Consider the following 26,046-nt stretch of genomic DNA (forward strand, 5'->3'; position numbering starts at 1 on the left):
GAAAGTACATTAAAGTGCATCTGAAGGAAACTCTAAGGGCCTGAGAGCTCGGAGCTCCTATAAATAATAGTGCGTGGGTGTCGGGCGCAGGACTGGATTGGTTCTGCTGTTGGGGGAAGCCACCAATCAATACTCAGTGACACGCAGCAATATTCTGCTAATGGCTCTGCCCCACGGGGATAGGGAAGCGGCTATTTTATAACAGAGACAAAAAAAACCCATGTCCTTGCCGGGACAGAGCTGCTTATTGGTTGCTATACACAGATACAGCATAAGGGGTCATTTAAAGAAGAAGGAAAACTACTGAAACTGTTTATTGCCAATAGATTAGACAATAGTACAGCTATAACACTATATTTATTCTGCAGAATGCTTTACCGTACCAGCTATAAACAGCTATAGACATTCTGTTTAGGATAGCAGCTGCCAGATTAGCTTGGTGTGACATCACTTCCTGCCTGAGTCTCTGCCTGCTCACTCATATCTCTGGGCTCAGATTACAGCAGGGAGGGGGAGAGGAGCAAACTGAGCATGCTCAAGCCCTAGCCCTGGAGGTTTAAGCTGAAAACAGTTAGTCTGATACAGAAGCCCATGAGGACACAATAGAAGGAAAGAAATGTGCTGTTTCTTTTGACAGAGGACTCAGAGCAGCATTACTTTGAGGGGTTACTGGTGTATTTATATAGACCTTTCTGATAAAGCTTACTTACTTTTAGCCTTTCCTTCTCCTTTAACAACATGGAGCAAGCAGGCCCCTCTTGTGGCAGTGGGAGGTAACTGCAAAACGAGCATGAGGAAGGCCTAGAACTTTGCAGCAACAGCTGGACTACATTTCCCAGAAGCCCCAGTCTGCAGCTCTATATATTTACATTTTAGCAGCCGCCTGCTGTAAGTAAGTCTCCAAAATTGCAGACTTGGCCCCCATATTGGCGTGTGAATGGCTGTTCCTAACAAGTAACCCTTCCAAGTCTGGAATGTGGGGAATAAAGGCACAGTAAACACAATAACATAAAAGGCTTTATTGGTAAGAATTCAGGGACCATAGTGAATACAAAACAAATAAAACTCCTTTGTACCCCCAGTGAATTAGGGACACAGCACTGGTCACAAACGTTCATTTTTTTGCAAAATTAAAAACCTTCTTGTTGCGCCAATGACAAACACACAGGAAAACAAACAACTGTCACTGAGCCAATGACCTTCGCAGATACAATGAGACGTTGAGTTCGGCGGATCAGCGATCCAATCAACAGTAAAGGGGCGGGATTAACGTCGTCTTCTTTCTGGGCTGCGGCTCCTCCTTCTCCCACTTCTGCAAAACAGCAGAGGAAAAAGGGTTAAATGAGTGAAATGCAGCAAAGCAATGGCAGTATCATGTAACCCACGCAATGCCCAGGCCTCATATTCACTTACCTCCTCTTTCCTTTCGGGGGGCCTCTGACAAATCCCCAGTCTACACTGACCGGCTGCCCCATCAGGTCTTGTCCGTTTAACCCTTCCATGGCCGCGAGAGCTTCTTTGTACGTCTCATATTCCACCAGCGCGTAGCCCTGCAGATTAAAGGGACAGACAGCAATTAGTGGTTTTGGAATATTTCCAACGTCCTGATAATCCGGATCCAACACAAGCCAATGGGCTCAACCATTGAGAAGTGATGCATTCTGGGACTTGAAGTCTTTCTGCTTTCCATTGTGGGTACTGCAGCAATTCTCTGGGACTTCATATCCCACAATCCATCACTTCAACATGAAACAAGGCGACAGGTCAGACAGTGTTTGAGCTTATGGCAAAAGGGAGGAATATTTCCCCTTTACTCGCCTTTAGGAAGCCCGTCCTGCGGTCCAGATTCAGGTGGATGTTCTTGATCTCCCCAAATTCACCAAATTTATCGTGTATATCCTCCTCTGTGGCCTCCTCGTGTACCCCGGTCACAAACAGGATCCAGCCTTCCACAGCTGAGGGGAGAGAGCACCCCGTTATACAGTGATCTGAACCCCCGCCAGGCCCTGCTGTCTAATCTGCCCCTGAATTACTCAGCAGTGTTATTTAGAATACGAAGGAAAACAAATCCTATATGAATATTCTCAGCGGAGCTGCCATACTGCACAACACACAAACAAGATACAAGGACTGCCCAGAGGCAGTGCCAGCAGGAAAGGCTATTGGATTGTTCTACTGTCAGTACTAAGAGGAGGAATTATAGTAAGAGGGGCTGCAGTAAGAGGGGCTGCAGTAGGAGGGGCTGCAGTAGGAGGGGCTGCAGTAGGAGGGGCTGCAGTAGGAGGGGCTGCAGTAGGAGGGGCTACAGTAGGAGGGCCTAAACTGAAAGGACTGAATGCAGCAGCACCACCTTGTGGCTACAGATCAGGAATGTAATGATGTCACAGTTAAAGGGACAGAAAGCAAAGCTGTACTGCTGCTCAGGCACGGGGGAAGGGTTGTCCATCACGGCTCCCAGCATGCACTGCAGCTTTGGTTTCTGCTCAACTGCCCTGCATCTTCCTCAGCCCCCGGGGGGGTAGTTGTGTGTATGGGGCAGGGGCCACTTACATCTCTGGGGCCCCGGCTCGTCTCCATCCTGCTCCACACTGTCATAGTCTTCCCGGATCCTCGTTCTGGTGCCTTCATCTTCAAGCAACGGGACAACAAAATAAACTTCATGGGGAACAATTATTCAGACCATCTGAAAGGGGCGTTTCACCTTCAAGTTAACGTTTAATATGTTACAGAATGGCTAATTCTAAGCAACTTTTCAGTTGATCTTCATTATTTATAGTTTTTTTTTTTAGTTATTTGCCTTCTTTTTCTGACTCTTCACAGCTTTCAAATGGGGGTCACTGACCCCATCTAAAACACAAATGCTCTGTAAGGCTACAAATGTATTGTTATTGCTGCTTTTTATTTTTCATCTTTCTATTCAGGCCTCTCCTATTCATATCCCAGTCTCTTATTCTAATCAATGCATGGTTGCTAGGGGAATTTGGACTCTAGCAACCAGATGGCTGAAATTACAAACTGGAGAGCTGCTGAATAAAAAGCTAAACGACTCAAAAACCACAAATAATAAAAAATGAAAACCCATTGTAAATTGTCTCAGAATATCCCTCTCTACATCATACTAACAGTTAATTTAAAGGTGAACAACCCCTTTAAAGCCAAACAAGAACTTACCTGCACCAAACCCTCTGCCCTTCCTTTTCTTGGCCTTTTCTTTCAGTTTGTGGATACTCTCTGAAAAAGAACAAGAGTAAATGGAAAATACATTACTGGTCAACCCACGTGGCAACAACACCAGTCACATGAACTATAACTTCTATGGGGGGGGATACAATGAAATCCCAGGGGAATCAAAAAAGGGTTTCTTCATAAATTCCCATTGAAAGTGATTGATTCCACTGCTCCCACTGTGCTACTGCCCAACTGCACCAAACTATACATTCATCTTGTGCTGCTTTATATAGAATTGATAAATCTGATTATTGTCCTTACGTAACAGTCACTGACCCATAATCTGACTGTCCTTATAGTAAAGAACCCCTTCCTATGCTGATGGTGAGATCTCCTTTCCTCCCCACCAATGAATCACTCATTCCCCCTCTCTTGGTAGGGAATCCCATAACCTGACTGCCCTTACAGTAATGAACCCCTTCCTATGCTGATGGTGAGATCTCCTTTCCTCCCCACCAATGAATCACTCATTCCCCTCTCTTGGTAGGGAATCCCATAACCTGACTGTCCTTACAGTAAAGATCCCCTTCCTATGCTGATGGTGAGATCTCCTTTCCTCCCCACCAATGAATCACTCATTCCCCCTCTCTTGGTAGGGAATCCCATAACCTGACTGTCCTTACAGTAAAGAACCCCTTCCTATGCTGATGGTGAGATCTCCTTTCCTCCCCACCAATGAATCACTCATTCCCCCTCTCTTGTAGGGAATCCCATAACCTGACTGCCCTTACAGTAAAGAACCCCTTCCTATGCTGATGGTGAGATCTCCTTTCCTCCCCACCAATGAATCACTCATTCCCCCTCTCTTGGTAGGGAATCCCATAACCTGACTGTCCTTACAGTAAAGAACCCCTTCCTATGCTGATGGTGAGATCTCCTTTCCTCCCCACCAATGAATCACTCATTCCCTCTCTCTTGGTAGGGAATACCATAACCTGACTGTCCTTACAGTAAAGATCCCCTTCCTATGCTGATGGTACAATCTCCTTTCCTCCCCACCAATGAATCACTCATTCCCCCTCTCTTGGTAGGGAATCTCATAACCTGACTGTCCTTACAGTAAAGAACCTCCTTCCTATGCTGATGGTGAGATCTCCTTTCCTCCCCACCAATGAATCACTCATTCCCCCTCTCTTGGTAGGGAATCCCATAACCTGACTGTCCTTACAGTAAAGATCCCCTTCCTATGCTGATGGTGAGATCTCCTTTCCTCCCCACCAATGAATCACTCATTCCCCCTCTCTTGGTAGGGAATCCCATAACCTGACTGTCCTTACAGTAAAGAACCCCTTCCTATGCTGATGGTGAGATCTCCTTTCCTCCCCACCAATGAATCACTCATTCCCCCTCTCTTGGTAGTGAATCCCATAACCTGACTGTCCTTACAGTAAAGAACCCCTTCCTATGCTGATGGTGAGATCTCCTTTCCTCACCACCAATGAATCACTCAGTCCCTCTCTCTTGGTAGGGAATCCCATAACCTGACTGTCCTTACAGTAAAGAACCCCTTCCTATGCTGATGGTGAGATCTCCTTTCCTCCCCACCAATGAATCACTCATTCCCCTCTCTTGGTAGGGAATCCCATAACCTGACTGTCCTTACAGTAAAGAACCCCTTCCTATGCTGATGGTGAGATCTCCTTTCCTCCCCACCAATGAATCACTCATTCCCCCTCTCTTGGTAGGGAATCCCATAACCTGACTGTCCTTACAGTAATGAACCCCTTCCTATGCTGATGGTGAGATCTCCTTTCCTCCCCACCAATGAATCACTCATTCCCCCTCTCTTGGTAGGGAATACCATAACCTGACTGTCCTTACAGTAAAGATCCCCTTCCTATGCTGATGGTACAATCTCCTTTCCTCCCCACCAATGAATCACTCATTCCTCCTCTCTTGGTAGGGAATCCCATAACCTGACTGTCCTTACAGTAAAGAACCCCTTCCCATGCTGATGGTGAGATCTCCTTTCCTCCCCACCAATGAATCACTCATTCCCCCACTCTTGGTAGGGAATCCCATAACCTGACTGTCCTTACAGTATAGAACCCCTTCCTATGCTGATGGTGAGATCTCCTTTCCTTCCCACCAATGAATCACTCATTCCCTCTCTCTTGGTAGGGAATACCATAACCTGACTGTCCTTACAGTAAAGATCCCCTTCCTATGCTGATGGTACAATCTCCTTTCCTCCCCACCAATGAATCACTCATTCCCCCTCTCTTGGTAGGGAATCTCATAACCTGACTGTCCTTACAGTAAAGAACCTCCTTCCTATGCTGATGGTGAGATCTCCTTTCCTCCCCACCAATGAATCACTAATTCCCCCTCTCTTGGTAGGGAAACCCATAACCTGACTGTCCTTACAGTAAAGATCCCCTTCCTATGTTGATGGTGAAATCTCCTTTCCTCCCCACCAATGAATCACTCATTCCCCCTCTCTTGGTAGGGAATCCCATAACCTGACTGTCCTTACAGTAAAGAACCCCTTCCTATGCTGATGGTGAGATCTCCTTTCCTCCCCACCAATGAATCACTCATTCCCTCTCTCTTGGTAGGGAATCCCATAACCTGACTGTCCTTACAGTAAAGAACCCCTTCCTATGCTGATGGTGAAATCTCCTTTCCTCCCCACCAATGAATCACTCATTCCCCCTCTCTTGGTAGAGAATCCCATAACCTGACTGTCCTTACAGTAAAGAACCCCTTCCTATGCTGATGGTGAGATCTCCTTTCCTCCCCACCAATGAATCACTCATTCCCCCTCTCTTGGTAGAGAATCCCATAACCTGACTGCCCTTACAGTAAAGAACCCCTTCCTATGCTGATGGTGAGATCTCCTTTCCTCCCCACCAATGAATCACTCATTCCCCCTCTCTTGGTAGGGAATCCCATAACCTGACTGTCCTTACAGTAAAGAACCCCTTCCTATGCTGATGCTGAGATCTCCTTTCCTCCCCACCAATGAATCACTCATTCCCCCTCTCTTGGTAGGGAATCCCATAACCTGACTGTCCTTACAGTAAAGAACCCCTTCCTATGCTGATGCTGAGATCTCCTTTCCTCCCCACCAATGAATCACTCATTCCCCCTCTCTTGGTAGAGAATCCCATAACCTGACTGTCCTTACAGTAAAGAACCCCTTCCTATGCTGATGGTGAGATCTCCTTTCCTCCCCACCAATGAATCACTCATTCCCCCTCTCTTGGTAGAGAATCCCATAACCTGACTGCCCTTACAGTAAAGAACCCCTTCCTATGCTGATGGTGAGATCTCCTTTCCTCCCCACCAATGAATCACTCATTCCCCCTCTCTTGGTAGGGAATCCCATAACCTGACTGTCCTTACAGTAAAGAACCCCTTCCTATGCTGATGCTGAGATCTCCTTTCCTCCCCACCAATGAATCACTCATTCCCCCTCTCTTGGTAGGGAATCCCATAACCTGACTGTCCTTACAGTAAAGAACCCCTTCCTATGCTGATGCTGAGATCTCCTTTCCTCCCCACCAATGAATCACTCATTCCCCTCTCTTGGTAGGGAATCCCATAACCTGACTGCCCTTACAGTAAAGAACCCCTTCCTATGCTGATGGTGAGATCTCCTTTCCTCCCCACCAATGAATCACTCATTCCCCCTCTCTTGGTAGGGAATCCCATAACCTGACTGTCCTTACAGTAAAGAACCCCTTCCTATGCTGATGGTGAGATCTCCTTTCCTCACCACCAATGAATCACTCAGTCCCTCTCTCTTGGTAGGGAATCCCATAACCTGACTGTCCTTACAGTAAAGAACCCCTTCCTATGCTGATGCTGAGATCTCCTTTCCTCCCCACCAATGAATCACTCATTCCCCCTCTCTTGGTAGAGAATCCCATAACCTGACTGTCCTTACAGTAAAGAACCCCTTCCTATGCTGATGGTGAGATCTCCTTTCCTCCCCACCAATGAATCACTCATTCCCCCTCTCTTGGTAGAGAATCCCATAACCTGACTGCCCTTACAGTAAAGAACCCCTTCCTATGCTGATGGTGAGATCTCCTTTCCTCCCCACCAATGAATCACTCATTCCCCCTCTCTTGGTAGGGAATCCCATAACCTGACTGTCCTTACAGTAAAGAACCCCTTCCTATGCTGATGCTGAGATCTCCTTTCCTCCCCACCAATGAATCACTCATTCCCCCTCTCTTGGTAGGGAATCCCATAACCTGACTGTCCTTACAGTAAAGAACCCCTTCCTATGCTGATGCTGAGATCTCCTTTCCTCCCCACCAATGAATCACTCATTCCCCTCTCTTGGTAGGGAATCCCATAACCTGACTGCCCTTACAGTAAAGAACCCCTTCCTATGCTGATGGTGAGATCTCCTTTCCTCCCCACCAATGAATCACTCATTCCCCCTCTCTTGGTAGGGAATCCCATAACCTGACTGTCCTTACAGTAAAGAACCCCTTCCTATGCTGATGGTGAGATCTCCTTTCCTCACCACCAATGAATCACTCAGTCCCTCTCTCTTGGTAGGGAATCCCATAACCTGACTGTCCTTACAGTAAAGAACCCCTTCCTATGCTGATGCTGAGATCTCCTTTCCTCCCCACCAATGAATCACTCATTCCCCCTCTCTTGGTAGAGAATCCCATAACCTGACTGTCCTTACAGTAAAGAACCCCTTCCTATGCTGATGGTGAGATCTCCTTTCCTCCCCACCAATGAATCACTCATTCCCCCTCTCTTGGTAGAGAATCCCATAACCTGACTGCCCTTACAGTAAAGAACCCCTTCCTATGCTGATGGTGAGATCTCCTTTCCTCCCCACCAATGAATCACTCATTCCCCTCTCTTGGTAGGGAATCCCATAACCTGACTGTCCTTACAGTAAAGAACCCCTTCCTATGCTGATGCTGAGATCTCCTTTCCTCCCCACCAATGAATCACTCATTCCCCCTCTCTTGGTAGGGAATCCCATAACCTGACTGTCCTTACAGTAAAGAACCCCTTCCTATGCTGATGCTGAGATCTCCTTTCCTCCCCACCAATGAATCACTCATTCCCCTCTCTTGGTAGGGAATCCCATAACCTGACTGCCCTTACAGTAAAGAACCCCTTCCTATGCTGATGGTGAGATCTCCTTTCCTCCCCACCAATGAATCACTCATTCCCCCTCTCTTGGTAGGGAATCCCATAACCTGACTGTCCTTACAGTAAAGAACCCCTTCCTATGCTGATGGTGAGATCTCCTTTCCTCACCACCAATGAATCACTCAGTCCCTCTCTCTTGGTAGGGAATCCCATAACCTGACTGTCCTTACAGTAAAGAACCCCTTCCTATGCTGATGGTGAGATCCCCAATATAAACATGACATAAGTGAGGGCTAATAGGCCTATGGAGGGAATAATTAACCCGACACAAAATCCCAGCAGCCTCTACAAGCCCATGTGCTCTCCCCAGCAATGAGGATGTAACACTGCACTTCCGGTATCGCCGGTGAGTCCAGAGCCCGGGAATCAGTCGGATAGAAATAAAGAGAAGGCCTCAGGCCTATTTTCCTTTCAGAGCGGGACACTCAGTATTTACACGACCCCCAAGTTCCCCGCACCCTCCTCTCACCGTCCCCATCTTCATCCATAGCGAAGTCCTCCCCGCCCGCCTCGTGTAAATCCAGTACATCCGCCATGTTCTCTGCAGAGCCGCTCCGGGATACCGTGTACTATTTCTGAGCTTCTCAGTTTCTCAGCAGCGCTAAACAACACCTTCCGGCACAGACAAACGACGTGTTAAGAAAGCGCCGCTCTTGCGGAAGTGACGCAACGTCCTCAGCGCCCGCGCCATGTTGGGAAGGTCTAAGGACGTTTTGATGGCAACATTTACGTCAGCCACACATAGGCATTACTATACTGTATATCTATATTTGCAGCTGCACAGTGACACAGGAAGCTTTTATTCCAGCGGGTATAGGAATGAAAATAGAGTTGTCCTTCAAATACCTCAGAAGGTCTGGACTGGAGTCGCTCATTGTTCTTCTGGTGTTTCTTTTATTTATTGCCCCATGTTAGTAACTGACACTGTAGTAAATACGGACTCGAAACAGTGGAACGTACAGGGTGTGGAGTCTTGGTATTCACATTAACGTGTCTGCAACACTGGCGGGGTAAGTGCTTCTCCCTCCAGGGCCCGGGCTGTGCCATTACAGAGGGCAACATAGGCATAAAGTACAAGTCCAGGGGGGCAGTGTCCCAATATGTGGACGCCCCTGTGTATTTAGTACCTTCATCCTTAACAACTCTCAATAATCCACATAACCGTTACCTTCATGCATGTTGTACACATAAAGTTGTTATTGCAGCCACTTTTTACATTCACAATCTAATGTGGCTTCTACTGATGGATAGATTGTAAAGTCTACAGTGGGTCTAGTAACCCATAGCAACCCACCAGCAGTTCCAGCTAGCAAGACACAGGGCCCTAGTCCCTGCCCTGATTTTGGTCTATAGTAGGCTCCAGCTAGGGTTGCCACCTTTTAAAATAAAAATTACCGGCCAGTGGTGGGGGCGGAAAATAAAGGGGCGGGACCAATGAGGCGCAACGCAAAAGGGTCGGAGCCACGGGGGTAGCGTCACAAAAGGGGCGGGGCCACCACCCAAAGCCGATGAAAATGTTTTCATCGTCAGGCAAGGGATTTTGTAAATGGTATTCCAAATTACCGGCAGCTACATTGCCAGTAAATTTGTAATACCGGCCCCAGCCCTGGCAGGTGTTTTACCGGCTAGGCCGGGTGGCAACCCGAGCAACATCCCAGCAGCTAAGCAATGCAGAATCTATAGTTACACTGCGTCTCATTCCCTCTTATGTGTCCTTAGCCCACACTGAAAGAAAGGAGATCTGACCATCAGCATAGGAAGGGGATCTTTACTGTAAGGACAGTCAGGTTATGGGATTCCCTACCAAGAGAGGGGAATGAGTGATTCATTGGTGGGGAGGAAAGGAGATCTCGCCATCAGCATAGGAAGGGGTTCTTTACTGTAAGGGCAGTCAGGTTATGGGATTCCCTACCAAGAGAGGGGGAATGAGTGATTCATTGGTGGGGAGGAAAGGAGATCTCGCCATCAGCATAGGAAGGGGTTCTTTACTGTAAGGGCAGTCAGGTTATGGGATTCCCTACCAAGAGAGGGGGGATGAGTGATTCATTGGTGGGGAGGAAAGGAGATCTCACCATCAGCATAGGAAGGGGTTCTTTACTGTAAGGACAGTCAGGTTATGGGATTCCCTACCAAGAGAGGGGGAATGAGTGATTCATTGGTGGGGAGGAAAGGAGATCTCACCATCAGCATAGGAAGGGGTTCTTTACTGTAAGGACAGTCAGGTTATAGGATTCCCTACTAAGAGAGGGGAATGAGTGATTCATTGGTGGGGAGGAAAGGAGATCTCACCATCAGCATAGGAAGGGGTTCTTTACTGTAAGGACAGTCAGGTTATGGGATTCCCTACCAAGAGAGGGGAATGAGTGATTCATTGGTGGGGAGGAAAGGAGATTTCACCATCAGCATAGGAAGGGGTTCTTTACTGTAAGGACAGTCAGGTTATGGGATTCCCTACTAAGAGAGGGGAATGAGTGATTCATTGGTGGGGAGGAAAGGAGATCTCACCATCAGCATAGGAAGGGGTTCTTTACTGTAAGGACAGTCAGGTTATAGGATTCCCTACTAAGAGAGGGGAATGAGTGATTCATTGGTGGGGAGGAAAGGAGATCTCACCATCAGCATAGGAAGGGGTTCTTTACTGTAAGGACAGTCAGGTTATGGGATTCCCTACCAAGAGAGGGGAATGAGTGATTCATTGGTGGGGAGGAAAGGAGATTTCACCATCAGCATAGGAAGGGGTTCTTTACTGTAAGGACAGTCAGGTTATGGGATTCCCTACTAAGAGAGGGGAATGAGTGATTCATTGGTGGGGAGGAAAGGAGATCTCACCATCAGCATAGGAAGGGGTTTGGCCAACAAACAAAGGCAGCTTGTGTAGAAATGTTACTAATGAATTTATTTGCATATATCAAGATACAAAGGTAACTAAGGAGCGTCACTATAAAATGCACGGTATGGGCCGCAGTACCAAAGTGGTAGGTAGTACAAAGGCTACATACATACAGGTAGGTACATATCGATATAAAAGGAATTGTGCAGTAATAACGACCGGAGTATTGCTATATACCAAACAGACCAGTCTTACTCCCGTCTCTTGCAAACCCCTCCCACTCGCTCTCTACAATAGGATATTGGAATTCCAGTCTTCTCTCTGTAAGATGTTGCTCTCAGGTACTGTGTGAGATTTATTCCAACGCCTTTATTTCACCCGGATTTTATCCCCAGCCTGGTTGCTAAGGACAATGGCCCCTGGCTGACCTACGTCTCCGGAGAAATTGTCACTGGAATCACTTGCCCGCAGTGAGGTTTTGCAAGAGACAGGTAAGTAGAACAGCTAGAGATGAAGGGTTTAACATGATATGAAAATATAGAAATATATATATAATATAGAAATGCATTGCTCTTGCTGCTATTGAAAAGAGCTGTAGTGTATAAAAACAGTAACATGCTGTTACCGGAGTATGTGCTAAGGTTTCAGGTGAGTGGTAAAGGTAAGTACCCATTACTATGAACCCCTTGAGAAAGTAAATCCAATATCCCACTGTTACCTTGGAACCTTTTCCCTGTACTTCCTGCTCCTGGGCTGCTCTCTTCCCCATGGATGAGGGAGGAGTTTGGCAAGTACCACCCTCTGTCTGACCATGGGAAATAGAGCAGCCCAGGAACAGGAAGTACAGTAAGATCAAACTCTGGGTAAGTATTTCAGGAGATTCACAACCACATGGGGCTAAAGCAAACAGGCTAATATTTTACTCAAGACGACTTGCCCTTTAATTTGTTTTCTGGTCCACTGGGAAGGTGTCACTATATAAGCAGCACAGCTCCCGGCAGCAGCAACACTCCCACAATCCTTTCCAGTTAGACTTTATCTAAAAAACACTTTATCTAAAAAAACACATCCTATCGACCTTATAACAGTCAGTCTTGGTTCCGAAGAAGGTTGTTGGCTGTAACTTCTTGCAAAGGACTAAGTCAAATTTAGAAGCCTTGTAATAAAGTCTTGTTTGCCCCAACGGGCAGTTGTCAAAATCCTATGTCACTTCTTCACTCGGGCTCAGGCTGCTTCATGGTTCTAAAGACTTCCAAAATTGTTTCTGTCTTTGGTACAGAGCTCCTCAGACATCATGTCTTTCCTTCGTGGGTATAGAGCTCCTCAAAAGGGGCCTCCTTCAATGATTCAAAATCTCAAAAATAACCTTTGGAGGTCTGTACCCTCCTTCAGGGATACAGAGCTCCTCAAAAGGTGTCCCATTCAATGATATGGAGCTTCTCAAGTGTTTCTCCTTCATGGCTACAGAGCTCCTCAAATATTACAGAACTCCTCAAAAGGCGCCCCCTTCAAGGATACAGAGCTCCTCAAAAGGGGCCTCCTCTAAAGATATGACGCTCCTCATAAGGGGACTCAGTCAAGGATAAGGAGCTGCTCAAAAGGGCCTCCTCCAAAGATACAAAGCTCCTCAAACAGGGCCTTTTTCAAGGATACGGAGCTCCTCATAAGGGGCCTCCTTCAAGGATACAGAGCTCCTCAAAAGGGGCCTCCTCCAAAGATACGAAGCTCCTCAAACAGGGCCTTCTTCAAGGATACGGAGCTACTGATAAGGGGCCTCCTTCAAGGATACGGAGCTCCTCATAAGGGGCCCCCTTCAAGGATATGGAGCTCCTCAAAAGGGGCTTCCTCCAAAGATACGAAGCTCCTCAAACAGGGCCTTCTTCAAGGATACGGAGCTACTGATAAGGGGCCTCCTTCAAGGATATGGAGCTTCTAAAAAGGGGCCTCCTCCAAAGATATGAAGCTTCTCATAAGGGGTCTCATTCCAGGATAAGGAGCTGCTCAAACGGGGCCTGCACCAAAGATACGAAGCTCCTCAAACATGGCCATCTTCAAGGATACGGAGCTACTCATAAGGGGCCTCCATCAAGGATAAGGAGCTGCTCAAACTGGGCCTCCTCCAAAGATACAAGGCTCCTCAAACAGGGGTTAGAGAGACAATCTTCATCCACCCTACGTGTTTTGTACCCACCAGGGCACATAATCATGGGCTATATGGCTATATAAATCATTAGCGCAGTGCCCTGGTGGGTACAAAACGGGTAGGGTGGATGGAGATGCAAGTATACACTTTTAACTTTGTAAAATAAAGATATATATATATTTTTTTAACTTAAACTTTTCTGGTCCTGTGGATCCGTTTGAGTGCCGGGCAGCCCTGCTGCTTTCTTCGAATTTCCTCAAACAAGGCTTTCTCCAAGGATACGGAGCTACTCACAAGGGGCCTCCTTCATGGCTACAGAGCTCCACAAATCGAATGGAGCTATATAACCTCACAGGTCTGTCGTTTACGGTGCAAACAGGATTCAGATGTACCCCAATCTTGTTTGCTGTTGGTGCCCAGGAGACATTTGCAAAACTCTGTCCAGAACCAGATTTGCCAGTTCTCAAGCTGTTTCCCACCACCAATGTCCCATGTGAGTGAAGAGCAGTAACGAGTATCTCGGTCGAGCTAACAGTTGGAGGAATGAAAGTTTCCAAGCTGCCCGGCCGCCAGCATCAGGATATCTTTCTTCTCTTTGTGGTAGCGCAGCTCCTTGCCGGCCAGTCGAGCCTCGTCCAACTGCCGTTCTGTGGATGCCAGTTCTCTGGCCAGCGATCCTGGGGTGTCGTGTTCCCGATTCACCCAATCCATGGCCATCTGGTTCCTCATGTCGTCGTCCAGCGCTCGGTGGGAGTAGTGGGCCAGAACCTCCTGCAGAGACATCACAAATCAGCAGATGAATCGAAAGGGGCGGAGCACAAGAAAAGGGGCGGGGAAAAGGCTTTAATGGTTGTACTCCATATACATGTACCTGGCGGGAGCACTGCCTCTCTCGCATGGCTTTCAGGCTGCCGTTCCAGTGCAGGAGTTGGAAGACCGTCATGAGTTCCTGGAATCAGAAGCACAGAGTCCGGAGAATGAGAAACAGCTGCAGACTTTCCAGCCGCTACTTGTGGATTTGTCCCCGTCTATTTATAACCAGGGGGCTCATTAGTGCAGTCTCTGGGGGGTCTAGATGGCAGTTGGGAGGAGATTATTTATCATGGGCCGACGGGGAAAGTGGGATCAAGAATTTCTGTTCTTCAGCTGCTTTAACACTTACCACATGGCTGCCTTATACTTCCTTAAAGGACCAGTAACATGAAATTTTTGTTTTAAAAAAATTCGTTACACCAAGACAAATAAAACTTTAAAATCTCACAGGCTTCATTAAGAAATAACTTAATGAAACTCCACTTGTGCTCCTCTTCAGAAAAGGTGACAGGCCACGATCCATTGTGCGGCGCTTGATTTCTCCTACCTGGATATCTCCTATAAGAAAGGCAGGGAGGAGAAATTGAGCGCCGCACGATGGATTGACAACCGCCTTTTCTGAAGAGGAGCACAAGCAGAGTTCGAGTAAGTTATTTCTTAATAAAGACTTCGCAATTTTAAAGTTTCATTTGTCTTGGTCTTTTTTTTTTAACGTATACTAACGATTTAAAAAAAAAATATGTTGATGTTAGTAGTCCTTTAAAAGGGGCTGTTCACCTTTAAATTAACTGTATGATGTAGAGAGGGGTATTCTGAGACAATTTGCAATTGGTTTTCATTTTTTATTATTTGTGGTTTTTGAGTTATTTAGCTTTTTATTCAGCAGCTCTCCAGTTTGTAATTTCAGCCATCTGGTTGCTAGGGGCTGAATTACCCTAGCAACCTGGAATATGAATAGAAGAGGCCTGAACAGAAAGAGTAGTAGTAATAAAAAGTAGCAATAACAATACATTTTGTAGCCTTACAGAGCATTTGTTTTTTTAGATGAGGTCGGTGACCCCCATTTGAAATCTGCAAAGAGTATAAAATAATTCAAAAACTATAAAAAAATAAACAATGAAGACCAATTGAAAAGTTGCTGCGAACTGGAAATTCTAACACATACTAAAAATGAACTTAGAAAGAGAATAAAATGCTAGCTGGCCAATATCTTCTTTGGGGCAAAGGGCTAGCACAGGTGCTTCATGGGAGACAACCCAACACCGGTTCTGTAACAATATGAGCCTCACTAGTATCAAGGGTAAGTAAATGCAAACTTGCTGCCAGTATTTACCAGGATACTTATACCCTGTATTACTGCTGCTGGGCTGCTCTCTTCCCCATGTTTACACAGGAATCTCCCTTTAGTTAAAATGAACCCGTTTTCTACTCCCCTTTTTTTGGCTATTCTCTTCCCCACGGTCAGCCTTGGTCTTGAGCCAGCTTTACTTTTTAGAAGCAGCGTAAATGACCATGGGAAAGAGAACAGCACAAGGGCAGGAAACCACTAAGAATCAGAGCCTGGGTGAGTAGTGAGAGCTGCCATTTACGTATCCAGGGGGAGGTTCCAGATTGGAATAAATTCAAAGAATCTCTGGTTACTTCCCCTTTAAAAGGTTCAAGGCTCCCCAAAAGCACAGATAATCACCTGGAACTCCAGCATGGATTTGCCTTTGTTGGACTCCAGCATGAAGCGGAAGGCCCCGATCCCTGTGTTTGGGTTGTCGGCTTCTTCTCGATTCCCCTAAATCAAACACACGTATGAGACTGGCACATAGAGCACAGATAAACAACTGGCTGAACTACAAATCCCAGCAACCCCTGCAAGCTGTAGGATTATATCACTCACTCACAAACTATTAACGGCTTCACTCACAGGGAAACATGGGGGAGTAGGGGGAATACATGATTAATTGCTAATTAAGAAGAAGAATTTTTGGGAAGTTATTTGCACTACGCACAGTGGGGGGCTGGGCGGGATTAAACCAAAGCAGCTGTGTCGCATGTTTGTGTTATTGCTAAATATTTCTATTGTATGTTTCTATTAGTCACCGACCCACCAGGGAAACATTATTATACAACCGCAGTCACCGACCCCATCCCCCCATCTGTCCTGCATTTTCAGGGGGGCTGGGAGCCATAAATCAGTCATATGAAACCAGTGTCCCCCAATACCTACCAAGATTAAAAAAACAAAAAAAAATGATTCTTTGTTTTTCCTGCTCCAGGGCTGCTCTCTTTCCCATGGTCAGACAGGAAACCTTATACAGGTACAGAGCCCTGATTAGTCTGTACTTCTACCTGGATAAGAGATATACTGTAGATTTCACTTGCCCAAATGGAGGTTCCTGCTTGACCATGGGAAGGAGAACAGTCCAGAGAGAGATGTAGCAGTTACTATAGAGTGTTGGGGTATTATAATACTGAGAGAATCAGTTCTATAACCGTGTAAGCGGAGAGTTGCACTTTAAGCCATAAATCAGTCATGTGTCCCCCAGTATTTGCCAAGATTAAAATAAAAAATACTGATTCTCTGTTCTTCCTGCTCCTGAGCTGCTCTCTTTCCCATGGTCAGACAGGAAACCTTCCCCTGGGCATAATTCCTTAAGTGCTAACCCAGAGCCCTGATTGGTCTGTACTTCTACTTGGATAAGAGATATAGATTTCACTTGCCTAAAGGGAGGTTCCTGCCTGACCATGGGAAGGAGAGCAGTCCAGAGAGAGATGTAGCAGTTACTATAGAGTGTTGGGGTATTATAATACTGATAGGCACAATACTGCCCCAATAAGACTACAGGCTGTGCTGAAGGAGAGGTAAGAGGTTATTGTTTCAGTTTGTGCTGCAATGGGAACATAAAGAGTTCCAGATGTGGCAGCTGCAGTCCAACTGGCAGTTACTACGGGTCCCGTGTGCTCTAGCGTGAGACTTACATTATATGTGGCCAGGGCTTCGCACACGCTCTTCTCGATGAACTCGTCCGTGATCCTGCGTGACGGGTGCTCGTTGAACACGGAGTTCATCAGGGCAATCTTGGCGGCGCTTCTCCTCGCTTCCGCTTTAGTCGGACAGAACTGGGAAGAAAAAAAAAAAAAACCGGAGTAAGAGAAATAGGAGAAGGGGATTGTGGGACACGTGGGCCAACACATATAAAACACGGATCCAGGATGGATTAGCCACAGATCATTCCACAGCCCGGGCCAAAAAACACATCAGACTCTCATAGTTCTGACTACAAATTAGGCACATTAAAGGGCAAGTCAGATTATCTGCAAATCACAGAGAGAGCTGAGAGAAAGCAAACGAAGAGGCAGAACTTGCTGCTAAGTGCTCTTTATTGCACACAACATGTTTCGGGCCCAAAGCCCTTTATCAAGTGACCCGAAACATGTTGTGTGCAATAAAGAGCACTTAGCAGCAAGTTCTGCCTCTTCGTTTGCTTTCTCTCAGCTCTCTCTGTGATTTGCATATATCCTACACCTGGAGCGGGGGTGCTTCGCTGAGATTGAGAGCATAGCTGCCAGTTCCCCAGTCATCCTGTTATATTGTTCAAAAGTCAGATTATCTGCATTAAGGGCTGCTCTCTTTCCCTGGGTAATTCTCTCTTCCCCCAATACTTTCCCAGACACAGATTCCCTGCTCTTGGGCTGTTCTCTTTCCCAGGGGCAGGCTGATAATGGGGATAACATAAATACTACACTTCAAATCAAAATGAGGAAATGGATTCAGTTCATTCGACCTATTAATCACTGCTTCCTTCCATTCAAGCCAGAAATCCGCAATAAGAAATGTGGTTATATATGGTCAGACGCAGGTCGTTACCGGTAGCGATCCTAGAGGGGGGCGGGCCCTGGTGCGTGACGCACAGCCGGGCCCCGCCCCCCTCCGTACAGCCGCATTTGGCCGCATTTTCAGCGGCGAACGGACTGCCGGGGGGCCCTGAGGGGGTGCGGGCCCGCTCGCACCCCCAGTAGTTCCGCCACTGGTCGTTACTGCAAAAATGAAAGTGCTTTTATTCTGAACACGACCTGTTTTGAGCTGAGCTCTTTCTCAAGTGTCCCCAAATACAAAGTATTCGCACATTATTAACCCAATAGGCTCCACCCCAATCCGTGTAGGAATGCATCCGCCAACCCTCACCCCATTCCATAGTGAGAGTCATTCATGGAAACAGTTGGCCACTGCAGGGGCAATTTTACTGCCTAGCCAATATGGTGTGGTCAAAAAAAGGCTGAACAGTCGTCCAATTAAAGGTCCAAGTGTTGAAGTCCACAAAGAGCACATAATTGCCAGAGTTAGTCCATCATTGATCTACTGCGCATGCGCCGAATGTCACGAAGTGAAATCGGAAAACTTTGTGACATTCGGCGCATGCGCAGTAGATCCGCACCGGTAACGTTCCTACTGCGCATGCGCCAAAACGCCGGTCAAAGCAGGAAGACGCGCGCGGGAGAAGATGGCGACTGTGAACTCCGTGGACAGGACCGGCGCAGAGGGGTGAGTAACAAGTTAGGGGCATTTGCTCAGGGGGACAGATAGGCCAGGGGGGAGGGACAACACAGGGGAGGGGGGGGGAGGGGTTTTGCGCCCAGGGGGTTTCCTTCTCCTTTAAAGAATACTGGAGTATTAGAAGCTTTTTAGGAGCCTTTTATTGTATTTATATAATAATGAGCCTTTCCTTTCTTTCCCAGATAGTAAAGCTGGCTAATAAGTGTGAAAATATGATAGAGAATAATTGAATACTACAGAAGGGTAAGATAAAACTAATAGTTATGACGTATGGTTAATCAGAAGATTTATTCCTACATTGAAACAATTGTGAGCTCTTGGCAGGAGATTTTGCAGTGACCGGGTTTCTGTGTCTGTTATTTCCCTAAGACAAGTCATGTTGGACAATGATGGACTAACTCTGGCAATTATGTGCTCTTTGTGGACTTCAACACTTGGACCTTTAATTGGACGACTGTTCAGCCTTTTTTTGACCACACCATATTGGCTAGGCAGTAAAATTGCCCCTGCAGTGGCCAACTGTTTCCATGAATGACTCTCACTATGGAATGGGGTGAGGGTTGGCGGATGCATTCCTACATGGATTGGGGTGGAGCCTATTGGGTTAATAATGTGCGAATACTTTGTATTTGGGGACACTTGAGAAAGAGCTCAGCTCAAAACAGGTTGTGTTCAAAATAAAAGCACTTTCATTTTTGCAGTAACGACCTGCGTCTGACCATATATTATCACATTTCTTATTGCTGAACATAAATAGCACCACTTCATTGTCTATAGGGAAAGTTGTATAATACAGGGAGTCACTATTGGAAATGCTGTATTATATTGAGGTTATAGGGATAGCAGTATTATATAGGGGGTCCATATAGGGAAAGCTTTGTTATATTAGGGGACCCTATAGGCAGATCTGTATTGTATAGGAGTCCATGTATTATATAGGGAGTTGTTATAGGAAAGACTATATTACATAGGGGAGGAGTATAGGCAAAGCTGTATTATATAGGGAGTTGTTATAGGAAAGACTATATTATATAGGGGAGGAGTACAGGCAAAGCTGTATTATTTAGGGAGTTGTTATAGGAGACTATTATATAGGGGAGGAGTACAGGCAAAGCTGTATTATATAGGGAGTTGTTATAGGAAAGACTATATTATATAGGGGAGGAGTATAGGCAAAGCTGTATTATATAGGGAGTTGTTATAGGAGACTATTATATAGGGAGAGAGTATAGGCAAAGCTGTATTATATAGGGAGTTGTTATAGAAGACTATTAAATAGGGAGGAGTATAGGCAAAGCTGTATTATATAGGGAGTTGTTATAGGAGACTATTAAATAGGGAGGAGTATAGGCAAAGCTGTATTATATAGGGAGTTGTTATAGGAAAGACTATATTATATAGGGGAGGAGTACAGGCAAAGCTGTATTATATAGGGAGTTGTTATAGGAAAAGAACTATATTATTAGGGGAGGAGTCAGGCAAAGCTGTATTATATAGGGAGTTTGTTATAGAAGACTATATTATATAGGGGAAGGAGTACACGGCAAAGCCTGTATTATATAGGGAGTTGTTATGAAAGACTATATTATATAGGGGAGGAGTACAGGCAAAGCTGTATTATATAGGGAGTTTGTTATAGGAAAGACTATATATTATAGGGGAGGAGGTAACAGGCAAAGCTGTATTAATATAGGGAGTTGTTATAGAAGACTATTAAATAGGGAGGAGTATAGGCAAAAGCTGTATTATATAGGGAGTTTGTTATAGGCGAGCTATTAAATAGGGAGGAGTATAGGCAAAGCTGTATTATATAGGGAGTTGTTATAGGAAAGACTATATTATATAGGGGAGTAGTACAGGCAAAGCTGTATTATATAGGGAGTTGTTATTAGAAAGACTTATAAATAGGGGAAGAGTTTAGGCAAAGCTGTATTATATAGGGGGTCCCTACAGGCAATTTTGCATTATGTAGGAGTCCCTATATGGGAATCTGTATTATACAGGGGGTCCTTATAGGCTAAAGCTGTATTAAATAGGGTGTCCCTATAGGGAATATGGTGAAAGCAAAATAAAGGGGTAATTTACCTGAAAGCTCCCAAAACAGCTGCCCCCCGGCAAGGTGACATAACAAACATACGGGGGGCTGTTACTTGGCACCATCTCGTACACAACCAAAGCACCATTCTTTAGCTCCGCCCCTCTTGTTTGCTTCATTTGCCAAAACTCCTGGAGGGCCTCAACCACGTTAACTAGGGGAGACAGAGACGAGATTTAGTAAACACTGGACTGGCTTCTGCTACATTGTATCAAGAGTCAGAACTAGAGAAGAGAAAGAGACACTGCTACATTGTATCAAGAGTCAGAACTAGACAAGAGAAAGAGACACTGCAACATTGTTTCAAGAGTCAGAACTAGAGAAGAGAAAGAGACACTGCTACATTGTATCAAGAGTCAGAACTAGACAAGAGAAAGAGACACCACTACATTGTATCAAGAGTAAGAACTAGACAAGAGAAAGAGACACTGCTACATTGTATCAAGAGTCAGAACTAGACAAGAGAAAGAGACACTGCTACATTGTATCAAGAGTAAGAACTAGACAAGAGAAAGAGACACTGCTACATTGTATCAAGAGTAAGAACTAGACAAGAGAAAGAGACACTGCTACATTGTATCAAGAGTCAGAACTAAACAAGACTCAAGAGAGTCAAGACAAGAGAAAGAGACCTGCAACATTGTTTCAAAGAGTCAGAACATAGAGAAGAGAAAGAGACACTGCTACATTGTATCAAGAGTCAGAACTAGACAAGAGAAAGAGACACCACTACATTGTATCAAGAGTCAGAACTAGACAAGAGAAAGAGACACCGCTACATTGTATCAAGAGTAAGAACTAGACAAGAGAAAGAGACACTGCTACATTGTATCAAGAGTCAGAACTAGACAAGAGAAAGAGACACTGCTACATTGTATCAAGAGTCAGAACTAGACAAGAGAAAGAGACACTGCTACATTGTATCAAGAGTCAGAACTAGACAAGAGAAAGAGACACTGCTACATTGTATCAAGAGTCAGAAACTAGACTGCTAACATTGTATCAAGAGTCAGAACTAGAAGAGAAAGAGCACTGCTACATTGTATCAAGAGTCAGAACTAGACAAGAGAAAGAGACACTGCTACATTTGTATCAAAGCGTCAGAACTAGACAAGAGAAAGAGACACTGCTACATTGTATCAAGAGTCAGAACTAGACAAGAGAAAGAGACACTGCTACATTGTATCAAGAGTCAGAACTAGACAAGAGAAAGAAGACTTAATCCGCCTCATTGTATCAAGAGTGCAGACTAGACCAAGAGAAGAGACAGACCGCTACAATTGTATCAAGAGTCAGAACTAGACAAGAGAAAGAGACACACTACATTGTATCAAGAGTCAGAACTAGACAAGAGAAAGAGACACGCACTACATTGTATCAGAGTCAGAACTAGAGAAGAGAAAAAAGGTAAGACCCCACTGGGCTACATTGTATCAAGAGTCAGAACCTAGACAAGAGAAAAGAGAACACTGCGCTAATTGTATGAAGAGTTCCAGAACTAGACACGCGAAAGAGACATTTTTGTTTCTGCTACATTGGTATCAAGAGTCAGAACTAGACAAGAGAAAGAAGACACCGCTAACATTGTATCAAGATCAGAACTAGACAAGAAGAAAGAGACACCGCTTACAATTGTAATCAGAGTCAGAACTAGACAAGAGAAAGAGACACTGCTACATTGTATCAAGAGTAAGAACTAGACAAGAGAAAGAGACACCGCTACATTGTATCAAGAGTCAGAACTAGACAAGAGAAAGAGACGCTGCTACACATTCTGTATCTGGTGAAGCTGCTGTTACATTTCTCATTATATAGTGATGTCACTATCCCTTTAATAAACTAAATGTGCCTCCTGGTTGAGGGGAGACGCCAGGGTCGGGGGCAGCAATTAGACTCCAGTGATATTTATTAATCCAAACATTCGGATCCTTCCCACGGATTTATTGTGGAGCCAGATCTCACTTGGCATTGGGACAGAGAGCTCACAGTCATAATCCCGGGGTCTTTGTTTGAGTAGGGGCAGCAGCCTCCCTAGTCTTTCCATTATACAGCCTTTCATTTAGCTATCAGCCTACAACTCCCAGCATCCCCCCATCAGCCTACAACTCCCAGCATCCCCCTCATCAGCCTACCAATCCCAGCATCCCCCACAGCATCCTGACCACCTGCCCTTATAGCTGGAGGGCCTAAACGCCACTCAGTCCCATGACATATATACAACTCCCAGTATCCAACTCCCAGCGTACAACTGCCAGCGTACAACTGCCAGCACACAACTCCCAGCAAGCTGTGCCAGGCTGTATGTATGAGAGGGTGCAGGGAGTTCAGTAGATGAGGAAGACACAGCATTGAAAATGAGTCTCTAGTCCCGCAGTCTCTAGTCCCGCATAGTCTCTAGTCCCGCATTGTCTCTAGTCCCGCATTGTCTCTAGTCCCGCATTGTCTCTAGTCCCGCATTGTCTCTAGTCCCGCATTGTCTCTAGTCCCGCATTGTCTCTAGTCCCGCATTGTCTCTAGTCCCGTATTGTCTCTAGTCCCGTATTGTCTCTAGTCCCGTATTGTCTCTAGTCCCGCATAGTCTCTAGTCCCGCATAGTCTCTAGTCCCGCATAGTCTCTAGTCCCGCATTGTCTCTAGTCCCGCATTGTCTCTAGTCCCGCATAGTCTCTAGTCCGCATTGGTCTCTAGTCCCGCATTGTCTCTAGTCCCGCATTAGTCTCTAGTCTAGTCCGCATAGTCTCTAGTCCCGCATAGTCTTAGTCTAGTCTCTAGTCCAGCATGTGTCTATAGTCTCTAGTCCCGTATTGTCTCTAGTCCCGTATAGTCTCTCTAGTCCCGTATTGTCTTAGTCCCGTATAGTCTCTAGTCCTGTATTGTTCTAGTCCCGTATAGTCTCTAGTCCCGTATTGGTCTCTAGTCCCGTAGTTATAGTCTATTGTCTCTAGTCCGCGTATTGTCTCTAGTCCCGTATTGTCTCTAGTCCCCGTATTGTCTCTAGTCCCGTATTGTCTCTCCTAGTCCCGTATAGTCTCTAGTCCCCGTATTGTCTCTAGTCCGTCAATAGTCTCTAGTCCCGTATTGTCTCTAGTCCCGTATAGTCTCTAGTCCCGTATTGTCTCTAGTCCCGTATTGTCTCTAGTCCCGTATAGTCTCTAGTCCCGTATAGTCTCTAGTCCCGTATAGTCTCTAGTCCCGTATTGTCTCTAGTCCCGTATAGTCTCTAAGTCCCCGTATTGTCTTCTAGTCCCGTATAGTCTCTAGTCCCGCTCTAGTCCCGCATAGTCTCTAGTCCCGCATAGTCCTCTCCGGTATATCTCTAGTCGTATTGTCTCTAGTCCCAGTAGTTCTCTAGTCCCGTATTGTCTCTAGTCCCGTATAGTCTCTAGTCCCGTATTGTCTCAAGTCCCGTATAGTCTATAGTCCCGTATTGTCTCTAGTCCCGTATAGTCTCTAGTCCCGTATAGTCTCTAGTCCCGTATAGTCTCTAGTCCCGCATAGTCTCTAGTCCCGCATAGTCTCTAGTCCCGTATAGTCTCTAGTCCCGTATAGTCTCTAGTCCCGTATAGTCTCTAGTCCTGTATAGTCTCTAGTCCCGTATAGTCTCGGGAGAGTCACACTCACCCCTCCCGTAGCCCTGAGTGTGTTTAGCGAAGCTCCTCACAACCGCCTCCACCGCCTCCCTCAGCACCGCCGGGTTCCCCCCAGGATTCCCCAGTCCCCCCGGGATCCCCAGGCCGAGCGGGGCCGGAGGAGCAGAGGAAGGAGATGTTGTGGCCGCCAGTGAGGAGAAAGAACCGCCGGTCACCCCGGGCCGTAACGAGCGGAGACTCCCTGAGGAGACACCGGGTCCCACCCCGGGCTGCAGCCTCTGAACTCGGAGCGACTCCATCTGCAGCCGCCGGCGAAATAACGGGCCCGGGGATATAGAGCTGCCACTCACTGCAGTGCAGCCAATCAATGGGGTCCAAACTAGGATAGGGCGCGATTTTTACGCTACAGATACAAAGACGGGGACACTGAGCTGCCACTCAACTAGCAAAGCCAATCATCGGAAGGAGGGGGCGGGCTAACGGAGCCCAGCTTGGAATCCATCAGTCTCAGGCGCGGGCGGTATTTGCCATCAGCACCGCTGTAGGGGCGGAGTTGGGACCTGTCAATCAAATACTTGTCCCGCTCCTGAGCCAGCGCTTCTCAAAGCCAGAAGTGCCTGTCAATCACTGTAGGGCGGGGCTGAAACATAGCGGTGCTGCGATTGGTTATCATTGTTCTCTATATCGTGCTAATCTCTGGCTTCTAGAATTTATTTCTTTTTATTGTCTTCCTGAATAGAGATGCACCTCCTCCTGCTCTTGTTTAACTACAAGTAACCCCAACCACTGACACACAGAGCCCCCCCACACTCTCCCATGATTCCCTGAGCTCCTACTGTTCAACATTCCTATACACTGTCCTTACTGTAACGCCAATGAATCAATCATCCTTCATAACCTGACTGTCCTTACAGTAAAGAACCCCTTCCTATGCTGATGGTGAAATCTCCTTTCCTCAATATAGATTGAGAAAAGAGAAACCCCACCAAAATAGAAGTTTCTATATCTATACCAGGTCAAATTGAACCATAAATTGCAGAACCAGGCTAATTAATGATGATAATAATTCATTAATAGAAGTGTTGACTAATAAATTAAAGTAAAGTGCTAGTGCAAATAAATAAAGTGAAATTAATCAGTCCGAGGACTGATAACAAAGTTAATTATTCCTGAGTCCAATGGGTGTATTACCGCACCAATAGATTCCAATAACACGCCTCAATAAATAAATTCATTCATTAATTCATGTAGAGTGTGATTAAACAAGATAAATATAGTAAATTGATATTGCAATAAATTACACCAATAAAGTGCAGTGCAATAAATAGGCTAAAAAATGAGACTTGGTAATTAATTAAATGGTTAAAAAGGAGTTGGTAAAAAGATGGCCAAAATTCAATATGGGTTAAAAGGTTATTTGGTCATATTCCAAGAATAGAGTTGGGAGAAATTGGAAAATATAGCAGGTGGAGTTGTCCCAAAAACTAACTGCCTATTTTATTTCTAAGGCCTGGTACACCACAAACTCAAGGGAGGACAGGGTAACCGGAGCTGTGGCCTTGTCATTTAAATTACCCTAACAGTTAAAAGAGGCTAAATAGCCCTAAAAAGCCACAAACTCACGGCCCCTTAGAATGGAAGGAGGATAAAAGAGGTGGTAAAGCAA

General features: G+C 45.8%; 2 protein-coding genes across 2 annotated transcripts; both read right to left on the reverse strand.

Moving 5' to 3' along the window:
- Positions 1–1,004: 1,004 nt before the first annotated feature.
- rbm8a.L (RNA binding motif protein 8A L homeolog) lies at positions 1,005–8,958 on the reverse strand. Its single transcript, NM_001086436.1, is given in 6 exon segments — positions 1,005–1,312; positions 1,414–1,550; positions 1,819–1,955; positions 2,551–2,628; positions 3,172–3,231; positions 8,834–8,958. Coding segments are annotated over 6 exon segments (525 nt in total). The 5' UTR covers positions 8,901–8,958; the 3' UTR covers positions 1,005–1,266.
- A 2,281-nt stretch (positions 8,959–11,239) lies between these two features.
- Positions 11,240–24,751, reverse strand: lix1l.L (limb and CNS expressed 1 like L homeolog). Its single transcript, XM_041573748.1, has 6 exons — positions 24,412–24,751; positions 20,782–20,945; positions 17,121–17,261; positions 15,838–15,933; positions 14,209–14,286; positions 11,240–14,108 (listed from the first exon to the last, which is right to left on the reverse strand). Exons 1-6 carry the CDS (start codon positions 24,677–24,679, stop codon positions 13,866–13,868), a joined length of 990 nt encoding a protein of 329 aa, XP_041429682.1. The 5' UTR covers positions 24,680–24,751; the 3' UTR covers positions 11,240–13,865.
- Between the last annotated feature and the right edge of the window lie 1,295 nt (positions 24,752–26,046).

Source organism: Xenopus laevis, chromosome 8L, assembly GCF_017654675.1.
Source record: "Xenopus laevis strain J_2021 chromosome 8L, Xenopus_laevis_v10.1, whole genome shotgun sequence".
Taxonomy (NCBI): Eukaryota; Metazoa; Chordata; class Amphibia; order Anura; family Pipidae; genus Xenopus; species Xenopus laevis.

Bases quoted from the DNA above. Each gene is read 5' to 3' on its own strand.
- lix1l.L (XM_041573748.1), bottom strand. From the start codon at position 24,679: ATGGAGTCGCTCCGAGTTCAGAGGCTGCAGCCCGGGGTGGGACCCGGT. The intron at 20,946-24,411 runs GTGAGTGTGACT...TGTCTCCCCTAG, and splicing joins CACTCAGGGCTACGGGAGGG to TTAACGTGGTTGAGGCCCTC. The intron at 15,934-17,120 runs GTAAGTCTCACG...TGTTTGATTTAG, and splicing joins AAGCCCTGGCCACATATAAT to GGGAATCGAGAAGAAGCCGA.